The following is a 16,891-nucleotide window of genomic DNA, read 5'->3' as shown; positions in this document are numbered from 1 at the left end:
GTTAAAATAAACTCCAAACAAGACAAGACATTTTGAATCCCAATTCTTCATTTAAATTTTTTCCCAGGGGGAGAAAGCAGACTTTTAAAACTAGCTCTAGAACTAAAACTTTAAAATAAAAAAGATAACTCTCTCTCTTTAAACAAAAGCACTTTTACTTCTCTGAAATCCATTGTAGCATTTCAGCAAGTTTCACAGTCTCTGCTTAGATGTCTGCTATGTCTAGATCTGTACAAAAGTTCCATTATAATCATAGGACTGGAAGGGACCTTGAGAGGTCATCTCGTCCAATCCCCTGCACTCATGGCATGACCAAGTATTATCTAGACCATCCCTCACAGGTATTTGTCTAACCTGCTCTTAAAAATCTCCAATGATGGAGATTCCACAATCTCCCTAGGCAATTTATTCCAGTGCTTAACCACTCTGACAGTTAGGAAGTTTTTCCTAATGTCCAACCTAAACCTTCCTTGCTGCAATTTAATCTCATTGCTTCTTGTCCTATCCTCAGAGGTTAAGAACAATATTTTTTTCCTCCCTCCTCCTTGTAACAACCTTTTATGTATTTGAAAACTTATGTCCCCTCTCAGTCTTCTCTTTTCCAGATTAAACAAACCAAATATTTTCAATCTTCCCTCATAGGTCATGTTTTCTAGACCTTTAAATCATTTTTGTTGCTTTTCTCTGGACTTTCTCCAGTTTGGCCACATCTTTCCTGAAATGTGCTGCCCAGAACTGGACACAATACTCCAGTTGAGGCCTAATCAGCGCAGAGTAGAGCGGAAGAATTACTTCTTGTGTCTTACTTACAACACTCCTGCTAATACGTCCCAGAATGATGTTCACTTTTTTTGCCACAGTGTTACACTGTTGACTCATATTTAGCTTATAGTTCACTGTAACCCCCAGACCTCTTTCCACAGTACTCCTTCCTAAGCAGTCATTTCCCATTTTGTATGTGTGTAACTTATTGCTCCTTCCTAACTGGAGTACTTTGCATTTGTCCTTATTGAATTTTATCCTATTTACTTCAGACTATTTATCCAGTTTGTCCAAATCATTCTGAATTTTAATCCTATCCTCTGAAGCATTTGCAACCCCTCCCAGCTTGGTATCGTCCACAACTATTATAAGTGTACTGTCTATGCCATTATCTAAATCATTGATGAAGACATTGAACAGAACCGGACCCTTGACTGATCCCTGCAGGACCGCACTCATTATGCCCTTTCAGCATGACTGCGAACCACTGATAATTACTCTCTGGGAATGGTTTTCCAACCAGTTATGCAGCCACCTTATAGTAGCTCCATCTAGGTTGCATTTCCCTAGTTTGTTTATGATAAGGTCATGTGAGACAATATCAAAAGCTTTACTAAAGTCAAAATATACCACACCTACCACTTTCCCCCATCCACAAGGTGTGTTATCCTGTCAAGGAAAGCCATCAGGTTGGTTTGACATGATTTGTTCATGCTGACTGTTACTTATCACCTTAACTATCTTCTATATGTTTGCAAATTGATTGCTTAATTATTTGCTCCATTATCTTTCCGGGTACAGAAGTTAAGCTGATTGGTTTGTAATTCCCTGGGTTATCCTTATTTCCCTTTTTATAGATTGGCACAATATTTGCCCTTTTCCAGTCATCTGGAATCTCTCCTATCTTCCATGACTTTTCAAAGACAATGCTATTAACCACTCTGGTTTGGGGATTTTATTATAAGATCCAACCACTTAAATTCTATCAGGTTTACAAAAATTACTATAAGGAAAAATAAGATACTGATTAAATCCAAAGATCAATAATCTGAAAAGATTACAAAAAAGAAGCCTAGAGGATATGTCATCTGAGATGCTCAGCATCCTCCATTCCAAAAGGATAAGCACTAAAAATTATTACATATCAACATAAACCCAATTAGGTAATGGCAAGGCAAGAAAGTACAGACACAACCAAAAGTCTTGATATCATTTGAAGAAGCAAGATTCACAGTTAGTTAACACTCCAAGTAAAAGCTCTGATCGCAGTGAGATTACCTCTCCCCCCACCAAACTAACTCAATATCAACTACTAAGTCAGAAATAAATCATTGCTGCTATACTGAAGCCATTTCTCCCCATAGTTTAGGAACATTAACATATATATCCCCCGACACACAATACCAGGGTCTGCATCATGATTATGGGGAGGATTTGCATCATTATTCTTTGCACTACACACTTAATTTAATCAAGTAATTATAGATACAAATGTATATGAGGGGGCTATCTTTAGGTCTCTAACACTCTTGCTGCAGAAGTGGAGTCAAGCTGATTGTTCCTCTAAACTGTTGTAAGCAGTTTACTTTTTCAAGGCTATCTTTACAAGGAAATGGCTAGAAATTTACTTTTATAAAAGAAAAACAAAGATGCAGTCCCTTTACAGATTTACATAAAAGGTTGCACATTAGATAAAACACATTTAAATTTGTATATGGATAAATTAGCCTTTCAATTGCTTGAAGAAAGTTACCACTGCAGGGAATGAATCTAGCAGACAAACGGGAATCATACTGATGCAGAATGAAAGTGGGTTTAGGGAAGAAATTCTGATATTTCTCTAATAGACTCTACCTACTTTTATCACATGATCTTATCACAGATTTTATAAAGAGAGGAAAATGCAGATCAGGGCTTAGTGGGACTGCTGTTTTTGCTCTCCCCAATTTCTAGTAATGTAAGAAACACCATATCAAGGATCTTAGCTACGGGGGGGGGGGAGGGAATACAATAACTAAACTTGTAAAAGCGCCAGCAGTGTGTTGGGGAGAAGACACTTCACATCCCCAGTGGCCAGGCACTCCTCTACTTAACTCCATGGTCTCTTTATCATCTCAGCCTGACACATATGGTCACACATTATTAAGTATACTTAGTCCAAAATAAGGGAGAAAAGATTCTTATATGGTTAAGAGCCAGTCAACCCCAGAAGAGTTTTCAAAGGGGCATTCTTTGAAATGCTTCCGATTAGCTGCCATCCCCAAAACAAAGCTCAGACAGGGAGAGAAGGGCCTTTGGCTGAATAATCCATCCCACACTCACTCCTAAACAGCATACGGGAGACAGGGAAGCACGGAGATGGAAAAGGGATAGAAAGGAACCCCATCCCTTTGATCATGGAACTCCCCCGTGACAATGATGTCATTGGCTCCATCATCTGCAGAAAGGAATTCAAAGGAGAAGAGCCTTATCCAACCTATGCAAAAATCTGGTTTGGGAGAGCACTCAAGGCCCAATGAACAGTCATCTCCCCTGTGAGGGAACTGCTCAACTCCAATAGAGCAAATGGCACCACAGAGAGGCAAATGCCCATCCTATCAGCCTCTCCTTCTAGAAACATAATGATCAGAGCAGGTCAGCCACTACCACATAAATGATGAGAAAGAGGGCTAGCCAACTGCATGCTGAAGTGAAGGCTGAAGGAGTATTGTCGGCCATCTCATCTTTCCCCCAAAAGACAGCAACAAGTAAGGGTGGGAAGTCCTAGATGGGTCCAACTCCATTTAGCCTCCTTTATTTTGTTTCTATCTCTATTCCTCCTAATGTAGATAAATGTTTTGGCTAATTTCTCTGTTGCCTGGTAACAGCGTACTATTTGTGTACAGTACATAAAGTAGCATGGCATCAATCTCTTTTCTGATTAGTCATCTCCTTTTCTGCTTGTAAACTGTTGTCTATATAGCTCATTATCAAATTTTCCAATAGGTGGTTTCTCAATGACCCCAAGTCCCACTAGTGTCTTTTTGTGATATTATAATACTGCTGCATACAGATTCTCTCTCCATAACATTCTTAAATGCTCAAGTAAGATTAACAGTACAGTATTTTATTTCCCAAACAATTCACTATTTTTATTGGTCAGCCAAGGAGAGAACTGTGTGCTCTTCGTCCAGCTGGTCTCAGATCAAAATATGGAGCAAATTTATTGTCTGAAATACACATTTGTATGCAACCAGTGCTCTCTTCTGACATTCTTGTTCAGAATCCCTCAAATTTGTGTCTGGGTATGTTTTCTATAATCCCATTTCTTTTTTAATCACATGCAACCCCTTTTTGTGTGCTACTGATGTTAAGAAGAATGAATGCACCCTTGCACTATTAAAAACAAAAAGCGTCTTACTTCCAGGAATGTACTGGCAAGATTCCACAAGTACAAGATTTAACTTTTGAGCATGGCAGTGGGCATATAAGGCTAATGGGTGGTCTTTCAAAAAAAGCCCCTTAACTCCATTGAAATGGCTGCTCAGTGAAGTACACTGGCTTTATCTTATACCTGATCAACAAAAGCCTTATAGAGTACATTGTTTGCAGTATTGTTGTAGCTGTGTTAGTCCCAGGATATTAGACAAGGTGGATGAAGTTATATCTTTTATTGGACCAACCTCTGTTGGAGAAAGAGACAAGCTTTCGAGCTACACACAGTTCTTCTTCAGGTTATAGAGTAAATGTCAATTTCTTTCACAGTATTACTGAATGTGTTACAGAAACAACAGGCAAGTCACAAAATGTAACAACATAGATGCTTCTCTGCTAATCTGTAATTAGGCAAATATTGAACCCGTATGTTTTTTTTCCTTACATGTGGGAGATGTCTGATTAGGACTCATCAGCTAAAACTAAAATTCATGAACCAGTAGTTATAAGATCTGTTGTAAAGTGAATCAGACCATTTTGTGAGTCAGCTGAGAGATTTATGCCATTTCATGGAATGCAATTATTTATTAGATAAATGTTGACAAACATTTTACTCAAATGTTTTAAATCAAATTTATTCTCCCTATCTAAAATTGCCTTTGCTAATTCTCTTCTCTGTGACCACAGAAAACAAACATTTCAAACTACAGATATTTCTATATGTCCCTGATTTCTGCAATCTATGAACCTTGTTTGTTTCACCTTTTGAATTATGTCACCCTTTTGTTCAAATGACTTAATATGATGCCTAACTTGCACTGTGGTTAGTTTTTGAAGAGTTCTGGGAAAAACATTGTTCTATTACTATTTTCCAGTTTGAAAACACTCTTAAGCTGTTATACATCTGCATTTCTCTCCCGGAGTGTGAAACATCTTTATGCAAAGCAGTAAGCTCTGTTTCTAGTCTGTATTCTAGTCAACAAACTTCTTTATCACCCTGAAGATTTAAGCCCCTCTTTTGTATCATAAAATTTTACAAAGCAATTTGGTGTGACGACTTGAACGAGACCTACACCTCTATCGTCCGTATCTCTAGGAGGAGAATGTTACCTTTTATTAATAGTACTGATCTTAGCCTTGATATACTTATCAATTGAAGAGGATTAATGAGGGAAATTATCAGCATTTGAGGTTTAGAAAAAAAGAGCTACCTGCACATTCATCAATCTAAGAAGGAACGTTTTGCAGTTAGTTCAAATTATGCCCATGCCTGGATATTTCTAGACTCCTATTTCCTGCACTTCCTAAGAAAGCTCTCACTTTCTCCTGAGAGAGCAGTCAGGACCTTGGAGCATATACTGAAAAAGAAGCTCTTTATGGGCAATCTTTTGTTACACAGTGGATAAAATGAGATGATGATTATGGCAAAGAATTATGGTAGAAATTTTATAAAAATGTGTATCATATCCACAATCAGATCAAAAGAATTAATGATGACAAGGCTACTATTGAAAAGCATTACTGCTGAACTCCTGAAGTCATCTACATAAATCCCTCTCAGAACAGTTCTGCAGTGTCACAAAGCCTCCTCTTAGGAAGACTGGAGACCTCTAGGAGAAGCATCAGAGAGTGCCTTGGCCTAGGAGTCGAATTGGAGCAGGGCACATTTTAAAATTATAGGAGGGTGAAAGGACCTGGATGTGCAAATGCAGGGGTAAAATTACATTTTTGTCTGAGCCAAGATGCACATTTTCCAATATTTAAATCTCTGCCAATTAAGCAAAAAATGCATAAGTGAAGAAGTCGTATTCATTCCACAAGCAGCCAAAATACCTGTGATAAAAGGTAACCTGATTTGACAAGTCTCCTATCTACAAAACTTCCACTGAAATTAAATGGGAGTATTCAATTTAAGTCACTTTATACGGCTCCGTTATTACAAGCCATAAAATGGGTGAAGTTAAGGGGAACACGCTTACCGTTTAACTGTATCTAAAAGTTCTAATAACATATTAATTTGTATTTATTCCCCCCCTCCCTTTTTTTTTTTTTTTTTTTTTTTTTTTACAAAGGGCCCCACTACCATGATCAGGGTGCATATCTATAAACACAGTATAGGTCAATGTGACCTTAAGAGCACCCCAGTGCCAGAGGACAAGGGGCTCCCTGGTATGTAGCAGTGAGATTCAGCTGTCCTGACCAGCTCAGTGTTGTCTTAATCTATATCTAAAAGATATCACGTAAGGTATCGTATGTGAACTGGTTGCACACTGGTCCATTAATATTATTGCACGGTGCACGTACAGGTGATAAACGAAAAAATATAAATATGTGCTAGAAATATGTTCTTAAAAATGTGTTTGACATGTAGGGCTTACGTCACCCCACCCTAGACTAAGGAATGTGGACCAGTCTGCTTGAATGTGTCCCCAATGTAAATTGAACAAGGAGAGGCAGTGAAAGTACATTTACAGAAAAGTTAAACAAAACCATCAAACTAGTGACTGGGGGAGATGGCCTCCTAACTATTTTGACCAGGGGGAGGAGACTGCAAAAATTAACATGGCGTCAGCTCCCTGGTGGACACAACAAGCTGAGCCCCCAACAAGGCTTCCTGACTTTGAAACAAAGATAAAACCTTGAGGATGTAAGCAGGGAGGAAAAGCCATTTGGGCATCCTTCATCTGAAGAGACAATTAAACTAAGTGCTTTGAGCTCTGAGTTGGATCCTGGTTAAGCACTGCCATACTGGAAGAGCAACTGTGGTGAAAAAAATCTACCTTGAACAGAAGACTCTAGTTTGTTAAGTTAGGTTTTAGTCTTAGAAGCATACTTTTACTTTTGTTTGTTTATAACCATTTCTATTTCCATTCCTTCTATTTGGTATCACAAATATCTGTTCTGTGTTAATAAACTTAACCTTGTTTTATTACACACCCCTCACAGTGCAGTGTTTCAAACTGAAGATTAAAATCCTCAGCCAAACTAACAGGCTGGTGCTGTGTACTGTCTCTTTGAAGGAGCAGTGAACTTGATAAGGTTTTGTGAGTGCTATAGTGAGAGGGGCTGAGCACAGTAGGGGAGACGGGTTCGGGGAGACTTGGGACTGGAAGGGCTGTTGGTATCACTCTGCAAGGAGTAACCAGGCATTGTGCTGTGAAGCAGGCTAGTGATATCAGAGCTCTGAGTTAAAGCTGAACAGCACAGAAGCACCCAGGATAGGTGGTGACACAAGCCCTTATTGGTCTAGGTGAACCCCAAAGTTTCATGGTGTAGTAATACAAACATTAATTAAATAAAAAAGATAAAATAAGAAAATAAAAATACCCATCCCAAAACCTTAAGCAAAAACTCAGACACAGAAATATGCACCACAGCATGCCCTGAAGGCAAATAAACGTAGGCTTTGACATACTGACAAGGGAGTCAAATTCCACTAAACACCACAGAATGTTTGCAACAACTCATTGAAAGACTTCAACGGCCTTGCTGGAAAACAGAGAGACAAAGTGGGTGAGATAATATCTTTTACTGGACCAGCTTCTGGAGAGAAGTGGTCTGCCAGGTAGCTAGGACTCAAGACAAAGTTTTAAAGACGTGTATCAACGTACTGAATTGCACTTGGAAACCAATAGGAAACTAAAGCAGTCTTTAGAGTACTAGCATAGTATGCTTCCTGTAGCTCACTCCACCCAGTAGCTGGGCTGCTGGATGTAGAACCCACTGGAGCAGTCCATTGTGGAGAAAACAAAAGACATGGAGGCAACTGCTTCACCAAGTACAGAGGAGAAAAGTGGCTTTCTTCCCAACTACTGTGTCATGAGCAGCTGAAGCTCCAGTAGTATCCCTGGACCTCGTACCTTCTTGAAGAGAAAGATAAAGTCCCCTCAACACTGAGGGGAATGGCAATTCCCATCTTTAACTTTAGAGCTTTCCCCCAATGGCATTGGGGCAGAAAGGTCTATGGTTCCTTGGAAGCTTAAAGAGGCTGATGAACAGCAGCAAGAGCCAAAGGAATGGAGGCAGGTGTTCAGATACTCAGGTGATGAGTATGGGGGAGACATACATTTTCAGTCAGGTACTCTCTGCCATCATCAAATGGGGCTGGGAGAGGGAAGTGTACAGATCAACCCATAGGTGCATATGAGCACTATTTGGCACACATGGGGCCCAGCAAAGCTGCATTTATAACTCTCCTTCACAACTGTCCCCTCCCACAGTTTTTTGAGTCAGCATTGAATTAGCCTCTGGGGAAAAACCTCACCAGGGAAATCTTCAACTGCCCATCTAAGGCAGTTCTAAAGGTCCATGTGCACCATTAGAGTGGTGCAGAGGGGCCCTAGAGTAGGCCAAGATTTGGCTCAAAGATTCAACCCCTGAATAGGGGTGAGTTGGATTTGGTGGCCAAACAACAGCTGTATGGCTCCTAGAATGACTTCTTGCCTCATAAGAGTGCCACGGCCACTATGGTAAGCAGGACATGGAACTATTCATTTTTAACCCTTAAAATAATAAAGAGATGTGAAAGGTAATATGAAATTACAACAACAATTAATTCAATGCAATTATTGACACCAAATGTATCAATTCAAACACTTCCAAAGGTAGGTTTAACCTCACTCCTTAAAAATAGATCCATATAAAGTATTTGTATTAAATCTTTGTACACATCTACATATAGAAAACCCAAACCTTCCTAAATTTACTTGTTACCAACTTTTAACATATGGATGAGCACTGAGTTGAGAAAATGTAAGTTACTACATATTTGGTTGTTTGGAAGAATATTGCACAATATTAGCATTTTATTCCCTATGATTTAGGAAGATGGTCATCAGTACCCTATTTTAGTCATTTCCTCTCTAGAGTACAGTACTATATTTTAGTCATTTCTGAAGATACAACACCTCGCCACCAAAAGCAAAATTTTTGAGAATTACAGGCTTTACAGCTCACAGTGTTGACTCAGCTGTGTTGACAATGCTGCCATGTAATTCTCAGAGGTATAACATCCTCGGAACAGTGCAGACAATGTGGTACAGCATGGGGATTTAGCATGCCTGTGGGTATATTAGGAGTACCAGCAAGTGTTTTCAAATCAACATCCCTAAACCTGAAGAAGAGCTCTGTGTAAACTTGAAAGCTTGTCTATTTCACCAATAAAAGATATTGCCTCACTCACCTTGTCTCTCTAGTATCCTGGGACCAACATGGTTACAACAGTGCAAACAATCCCTAAATAGGTGTCATTTTAAAAAGCGATAATCTTAAAATGGAAAAAACAAAACTAGGGTGGCACACGCCAAAACTACCAATTTGATTTCACCACAGGTTATTTCTATATACAAGTAGCTAATCCCCTCTAAAAAACACAAAACAGCCAGTGGCAAAGGCAAGAAGAGAAAATTAGCAAACCTCTGTATTGGTCTTGTTAATCTATGCCATTTACCTAAGGGTAAAAAGACTAGTTTTGCCATTTAAACAGGCTTAAATCCTTCTTCTAAATGATCTTGTGTCTACACAGAGAGATTAAATCTAAAATTTAAGGCATTTCAACTAGTGTTGCATTCTTAGTTGACTTGGCTTCAGGAATACCAAGCTGTTTGTACGCCCTCATACTGGAAATACAAAAATTACTTCCAGCTACCAAAATTAAAAAGGGTTCAAACTGATTAAAGTATTTCTAAGAGGTGAAACAGGATGAGATTATGAACTGTTAAGATGCAACTTTATGAAATCGTGAACTGCACCTGTGCAACTAAACCTCAATTTATACAGGTGCTTTTAAATTGATTTTGAACTGCTAAATTCCCTGATTCATCTCTTGAAAAGCCACAGAAGCTCAGATAACTAATGAAATTCAGAAAGGCTTAAAATAATTTCAAGCTGTGAAGTCAGGCTCAAGACTACCTATACTCTGATTCACTGTTGATGTGAACTGTATCACACATTACACAAAACTCAGTTGCCAAAATAGGCCAAAGGATAGCTAGGAGCAAAGTTATTTTCCTTTAGCAAAGGGGCGGTCACTCCTTGACCCTTAAGTAAGCATAGTAGTTATCTAAAAAAGCTGGGGAAAAGAATCTACTTGTTATTATGACTGGCTATTGTTTTACCTGGCACACCTTGCGCAGATGTTCAACGTGACCTTCGCCTGAGGTTCAGCAGGATGTGTGCTTCGAGTTTGATTAAATTTACTCCCAGAAGTCATCACACTGGTTACTCCTTCCATTCTTAAATCATCAAGATCCTCTGTAACAACACAAAATGAGTGGATGAACTAAATTACGCTGTAGAAAATTTTGCAACAATAAGGGTATTTCTCCTGTAGAGTCAATAAGGAAATGTTAGACGTGAAACAGCTACTGAACATTGGGAAGAAGACAGATATAATTACTTTCACAAAAAAGGAAACATTATTTTTAGGCGATTTTGCATACATACATACAAATATATTGTGCTAGAGGACATTAGAAATATGACACAGTATAAAAGAAAAAATATGTATTATATCAGACAGTGTTGCCAATTTTTTCAAGTTCTGTTTCACCAATCCATTTACCAGAAGTTTGCAAATTTATCTGTGGAAAGATGGTGACCGACTATTCAATTTAATTGTAGGGAGTGAGGGACCCAATCCAAAGGGACATTCAGTTACTGGGAGAATATGCTGCATCTTCTCTTGACATGATTGCTATTGATTTGTATTTTCTTGTTACCTAGCACTGCAAAATGTATTCTTAAAAATCAAAGAGATTCTGCTTAACCTGGAAAATATATTATGCTTTATTAATTTTTATTTATTACATACACATATTACATATACATACACAGACTTATAATGTCTGTAATTATATGACCCTTATCACTGTAGTATCTAAGTGGCTCAAAAGCATTAATGAACTTATCACCACAACAGCCTGTGAGGTATAATTCCCATTTTATAGATGGATTAAATAACTTGTCCAAAGTCACTGGCTGAACTGAGAATTTAAACCAGGTCTCCGGATTCCCAGTCCAGTGCCCAATCCACTACAACACCCTTCAAATATGTAAGCAGTGTGATTGGTAGAGGAAGTATCTCAGGTGTTTTTTATATCCTTTGCCACATGCATGGAAATTTACTTTCCCAAACAGAGCCAATGGCCCTTGTCCATGGAAAATGACTGGCCCAAGATAGGGTCTAGGGTCACATGAGCATATCACATGCCCCTGCATGTTTTGCTGAATCACAGGGGGTGGCCATTGACTCCTTGCTGTCTGAGGCATCTGCAGGCAGACTTACTGAGTGAGATGAGTTTCTTCAATGGTCCATTATGAGAGCTGAGTGTTCCTAATGGGCCGACAATACATAGATTTACATCAGTGCTAGACAGCTATCTGGTGGGTGTCACCCAGGAGTACGACACATTTAAAATACAAGTACATTGCCAATATTCATAACTTCAGATGCAAATATGATACATGCATAGAAACAAGATAATCATACTTAGCAAATTACAACTTTTCTATTCATAGCTTACATGACATACTTTGTACAAGATTTATGGTAATTGTGTAACTGATAACAACAGTGATATAAATGGCCACCTTTCTTATGAATAGCATCACACCCCTCCCTCCCTCCCTACTGTGCTGCTGTCTTCACAGCTGGGCAGCTGGCAATCAGATGCTGGCTAGGCACCCAGCTCTGAAGGCAGCTGCCAGCAGCAGTGCAGAATTAATGGTAGCAATACCATGCCATGCCATGCCACACTCACTTCTGCACTGCTGGCAACAGCGCTGCTTTCGGAGTTGGACTCCCAGCCAGTGATCGAGCTTCCTGCAGCCGGGGAAGGTTCCTAGGAATGTGTGTGACCTGGCCTCAGGAACAGCCCGTGCAGAGGAAGAGGAAGTCCTGTCCCTCCATAGCCCCTCCAGGACTTGCAGCTGAAGCCTGACCACTTGGGAGTTAAAGGGGCCTTGGGCTGGCTCTGTATGTGTGTGTGTGTGGGGGGGTGACCACAGCACCGCTGACCATGGGGCCCTGGGTGGTCACCCATTTGCCCACCTGTAAGGCCAGTCCTGCCCCCCTGAAGTGACACATCCCCCCCACACCATGCCACCTCACTTCTGCACTGCTGCTGCTGGCAGTGTTGCTGCCTTTAGAGATGGGCTCCCGGCCAGCAGCCACCGCTCTCCAGCTGTCCAATTCTGTAAAATCTGGTCTCCTCTACAATAGTCGGATTTCACAGGGGAGACCAGATTTCATGGTCCGTGACATGTTTTTCATGGCTGTGAATTTGGTAGGGCCCTACTTATATATGCACCTGTAAACTCAGTTTTTCTACAATGCATATCTAATGCACAATTTTCAAAGGGTCAAAAGATAAACAGAAATTAAAGGAACAGCCAAAGGCAGCTGATGGTAGATGAGCTGAGGGGGTTAAGAAGGCTATAAAGAAAAATTAAAGGGAGCGAGGGAGGGAAGAGAGAGTCTCCGCAAATTTATAAACAATACAGGCAGTTTTGAAATGGATTCTAAAATAAATGGGGAGTCAGAGAAGATATGGGTTGAAGCAATAAGGCTCCTTGTTGTGTATATGAAAAGATGAGGTACCACCTGTGGAATCACCAACACTAGTACCTGCAGCACTTTTGGTTTTCTTTAACCGTGGCCAAGGACCGAGCTTGCTTATGGTATCCTATGAGATCACGGCTCATAGCTGTATAGCTGCATTTTAGAGTTTGATCATAGTAGCAAAGATAAAGAAACTTCAGTTGGTAGGAAGCAGCAGCAATGTCTGCACAGAAGGGGAAGGGGGTGAAATGGGGCCCAGCTGGGCCGAAATGGGGCCGGCCACCCCTTCTCCCAGCACCCCTCTTCCAAAATCCAGAACTGTGCAGCAGAAAACTCCCTCTGGGGGCATAAGACACAGGTGATATCTTTCTAACCTTCCACTCTGCCATGTGGTCTTGGGGGAAACTGCAGGGAGGAACCAGCCTCAGACTAGCCAGTAGGAGCAAGCAGCTGCAAAAGCAGGAGCTTTCAGACATTCAGAGAGCTTTCTATAAGTCTCACTGGACTTTCCTGCCCTTTGTTATTGGTCGTTTGCTCCAAACCCGCCTCCTATCTCAGTCTCTTCCCCTCAGTTTCACTCCTATCTCTCTTACTCTCTTCTTCCCTGCCCTCCTCAACCCTCTTCCCTTCAATGTCCCCCCTCCCTTCACTTCTCTTTACATTTAGCTGTTCCCCTCCAAACTAACTGCACTGTCCCCAGAATCATGGAATTAACAACGTTTGTTCCCACCACATTGTTCACTCTGCTTGTGTTCTACCCCTTCCCCCACACTATGTCCGCCCTGCCTATTTAGACTGTAAGCTCTTCAGGGCTGGGTCCATCTACTACTCTGTTTGTACAGTGCCTAGCACAATGGGGCCCCATTAGGCACTGCCCTAAAAACTTGCTCATCATTATCATGGAGATACTCTTTTGGGGGCATTTAATAAACAACACACATACAAGGTGGCAGAGTAATAAGATATAAACTTTAAGCCTGAAGAAGTAACAGTAAACTTGAACAACATTTTTTTGAATGGCACCCTTAATCTAGATCTGGTTGAAGGCGGCATTAACAATAACATTTTTATTGCCTAATGAAAAATAAAAAAAATTAAATTCTTTGGGCCAGATCATCATCTGATGTAAAATGTCAGCTCCACTGAAGTCAATTTACACCAGCTAAGGATCAGTTCCTTTCATTTTTATCCATAGCTAGCACTGCCAATGCAAACTAGATCAAATGAACTGATGTTTTAAACCAAATTTATTTACATTCGGCAAGAGTTACCCAATCAATACATAAGGATATCGTACACAAACCAAAGTGTGTGTACACACACACACGGAATTTAATTTTGTTTAAAGAGAAGAGAGTCACAATTTTTGAACAGCTGTAAACTACTGGATGGATTAGGTTTTAAAGGAAATGGCAGCTTATGCCTCATTTTTTCCCCAAGCAGGTGTTATTTCTGTAAGTGAGGTTTCCAACAATTCTCTGCTTGATTAAGTTTTGGCTGTCTGACAACATAGAAAGGTACAGTAATTCTATATTATAAGGTGCCAACCATCATAAATTTTAAATGTATATCCCTACACTACAAGATGTGTGTCACTCACTTTTACTTAGTACTAAATTTGATTAGCTACTGCTCTGGCCTTTTCCTTACAATAGTAAATGAAGTTAGATACTTTCTGCTTCAAAGCTTGCAAAATATACTAGCAAGGTAGATGTCAGAGATGTGTCTAGTAGTACCCAAAACAGGAAAAAAATGCAAAATGTTAAATAGGGTTAAGTCATCATTCTATTCTTTTAGCCAAACAGCTGTAATCTATACTGAAATGCATAATATTTACAACGCAACTCACAAGATCAGATTTTTGCAAAGAATGCTCATTTACCTAATGCAATGCTGGAGGGGAAAAGAAAGTATCCTGCCAGCTGTGTGCAAATTCATCAGCATTCCAAATGGAAATACAAACATAATCCCACTTAGCCAAATCCTGTTTAACGAAAACACTTGTTTAAACACAAGATTTGATTGTGTCTCTGGGACTGAATGCAGCCCTGTATTCACACCCTCCACACAACTGTAATAATCTTTGTACAAAACATACCTTGTGAGGTATCATTTGAAAAAACTAATAACCTGCTGGTCTATAATATCCTGGTGAAATGTATGTAGCAACATTATACGTAAAGTTATGAACATAAACTGAAATATAACTGAAATGTGTTTACCAGACAAGTTTGGGGATGGCATAAACCAGTTCCTCAAAGACAAGCTGATGCCTCTAGCCCGGTGTCAACATTGATTGGCAATCACCTGTCAAGTGGCCATTCTTTGGCAAGGAAGGGGGGCAGGAACAGATTGATCTGCATTTTAACAAACAACAACATGGAACCTCTTTCACCATGAGCCTTCATCCTCGCAGCAGGAAAGAACTTTATCTAGGGGTAACCCTTAGCAGGGCCAGCTCCAGGCACCAGCCGAGCAAGCTGGTGCTTGGGGCGGCAGATTGAATGAGGCGGCATTCCGCCCAATCCTAGGGTGGCACGGTTGCTTTTTTTTTTTTTTGCTTTGCCGTTTTTTTTTTTTTTTTTTTTTGCTTGGGGCAGCCAAAAAGCCAGAGCTGGCCCTGACCCTTAGGAAAATTCATTCCAAAGAGTGACTGGACAAGAATGCCCCAGGTATTTTCTCTCTCTCTCTCTCTCTCTCTCACCTAAGGTGACAAAAGAACCAGCCTTTTGACTTTGGAAGGAATCCTGACATGAAAATTTGGTTAGAAATGTTGCTGGGAACATGTGGTAAGGATTTTACCTTGAACTAAGTCTAGTTTGTTAAGTTTTAGTTACTAGAAAGCATTTTACCTTTATTTCTCTTGTAACCATTTCTGACTTTAATGTCTTACACCTGTCCTCACTTAAAGCCACTCTCTTTGTAATTAAATAAACTTGCTTTCTTCTTTATTCAAAACTAATCCAGAGTTGTGTTTAAAATGAACTGTTTGGGTAACTCTAGTTAAAGTAGCAAACTATTGCATACTGACCCCTTTATAGGGTCAATAGACCTTTTATATCTGAACTGTCCAGGAGAGAGCTGAAAAGTGCACAACACGTGTTTTTGGGAAAATTCAGAACTGGGAGTATGTTGGGGTCACCCTGCAAGTGGTAACCAAGGCTGGTGGAAATCAGAGTCTGACTGGGGTGTTGCTGGCAGGCTGCAGCTCTACACAGACACTCAGAATGTGATCTGCATGTTGTTTGGCTGTTTGTGAGCAGCCCAAGTTGGGAGCTACTGCAGGAAAGCATTGTGAGGCACCCAAGGCTGCAGGGAAAATGGTGATGCAAACCCTCACTAGTCTAGATTGCACTCTGGAATATGATAGTCCCCCAAGATTTACCGTGCCTCCCCAGCAATACTTTGTGTCTTCAGTTGCAAACCTCAAATCTGGAGTGCAGATGCCACATCCTTCTCCTGCTACCCTAACTGAACTTGCCTAAGTTGCTTGGATGTCCATAGTTTTATTGAGCCTGCATGCAGCCATCAGAATCTACCGGCAATCTTCCAAATCTTCAATTCTCTGAAGCTTTGGGATGTGCTAATAAGAACTTCCATACTGTGTCAGATCAATGGTCCATCTAGTTCAATATCCTGTCTCTAACATTGACAGACCTTCAGAGGGAGTGTACAGAACAGGTTAATTTTGGAGACATCCACCTCTGTCTTGCCTTCCTGGTTTCTAGCAGTCAGAGGTTCAGGGTTGCCATGAGCATGGGGTTGCATCCTTGACCATCTTGGCTAATGGCCATTGTTGGACCTAGCCTCCATGATTTTTTGAACCCAGTTATACTTTTGGCCATCACAACATCCCACAGCAATGAGTTCTACAGGTTAATTGTATGTTGTGTGAAACAGTACTTCCTCTTGTTTGTATTAAACCTGCTGCTTATTCATTTCATTGGGAGACCCCTGGTTTTTGTATTGTGTGAAAGGGTACGTAACGCTTCTCTATTCACTTTCTCCATATCCTTCATCATTTGAGACACCTCTATCAGAGCCCCCCTCTATAAAAAAGCATATACCAGATCTTGAGTTCCATGCTGATTTTAGCCTGCATCTGACATCCACAGTCATTACTAATAATCCAGTCAATAATGCATCGCATCACAG

General features: G+C 40.3%; 1 protein-coding gene across 4 annotated transcripts in view; it reads right to left on the bottom strand.

Annotated features, from left to right (window-relative positions):
• C2H8orf34 (chromosome 2 C8orf34 homolog) overlaps positions 1-16,891 on the bottom strand; it is a 234,015-nt gene that overhangs the window by 67,475 nt on the left and 149,649 nt on the right. For all 4 annotated transcript variants that reach the window (XM_034763055.1, XM_034763056.1, XM_034763058.1 and 1 more), the window contains exon 8: positions 10,293-10,428. In XM_034763055.1, the coding sequence (XP_034618946.1) occupies positions 10,293-10,428 (136 nt within the window). The remainder of the gene's footprint in view (positions 1-10,292; positions 10,429-16,891) is intronic.

The sequence above is a fragment of the Trachemys scripta genome, chromosome 2, assembly GCF_013100865.1.
Source record: "Trachemys scripta elegans isolate TJP31775 chromosome 2, CAS_Tse_1.0, whole genome shotgun sequence".
Classification (NCBI taxonomy): Eukaryota; Metazoa; Chordata; order Testudines; family Emydidae; genus Trachemys; species Trachemys scripta.
The sequence above is the reverse complement of the archived record's forward strand: the minus strand, read 5'-3'. Positions and strand labels throughout refer to the sequence as shown.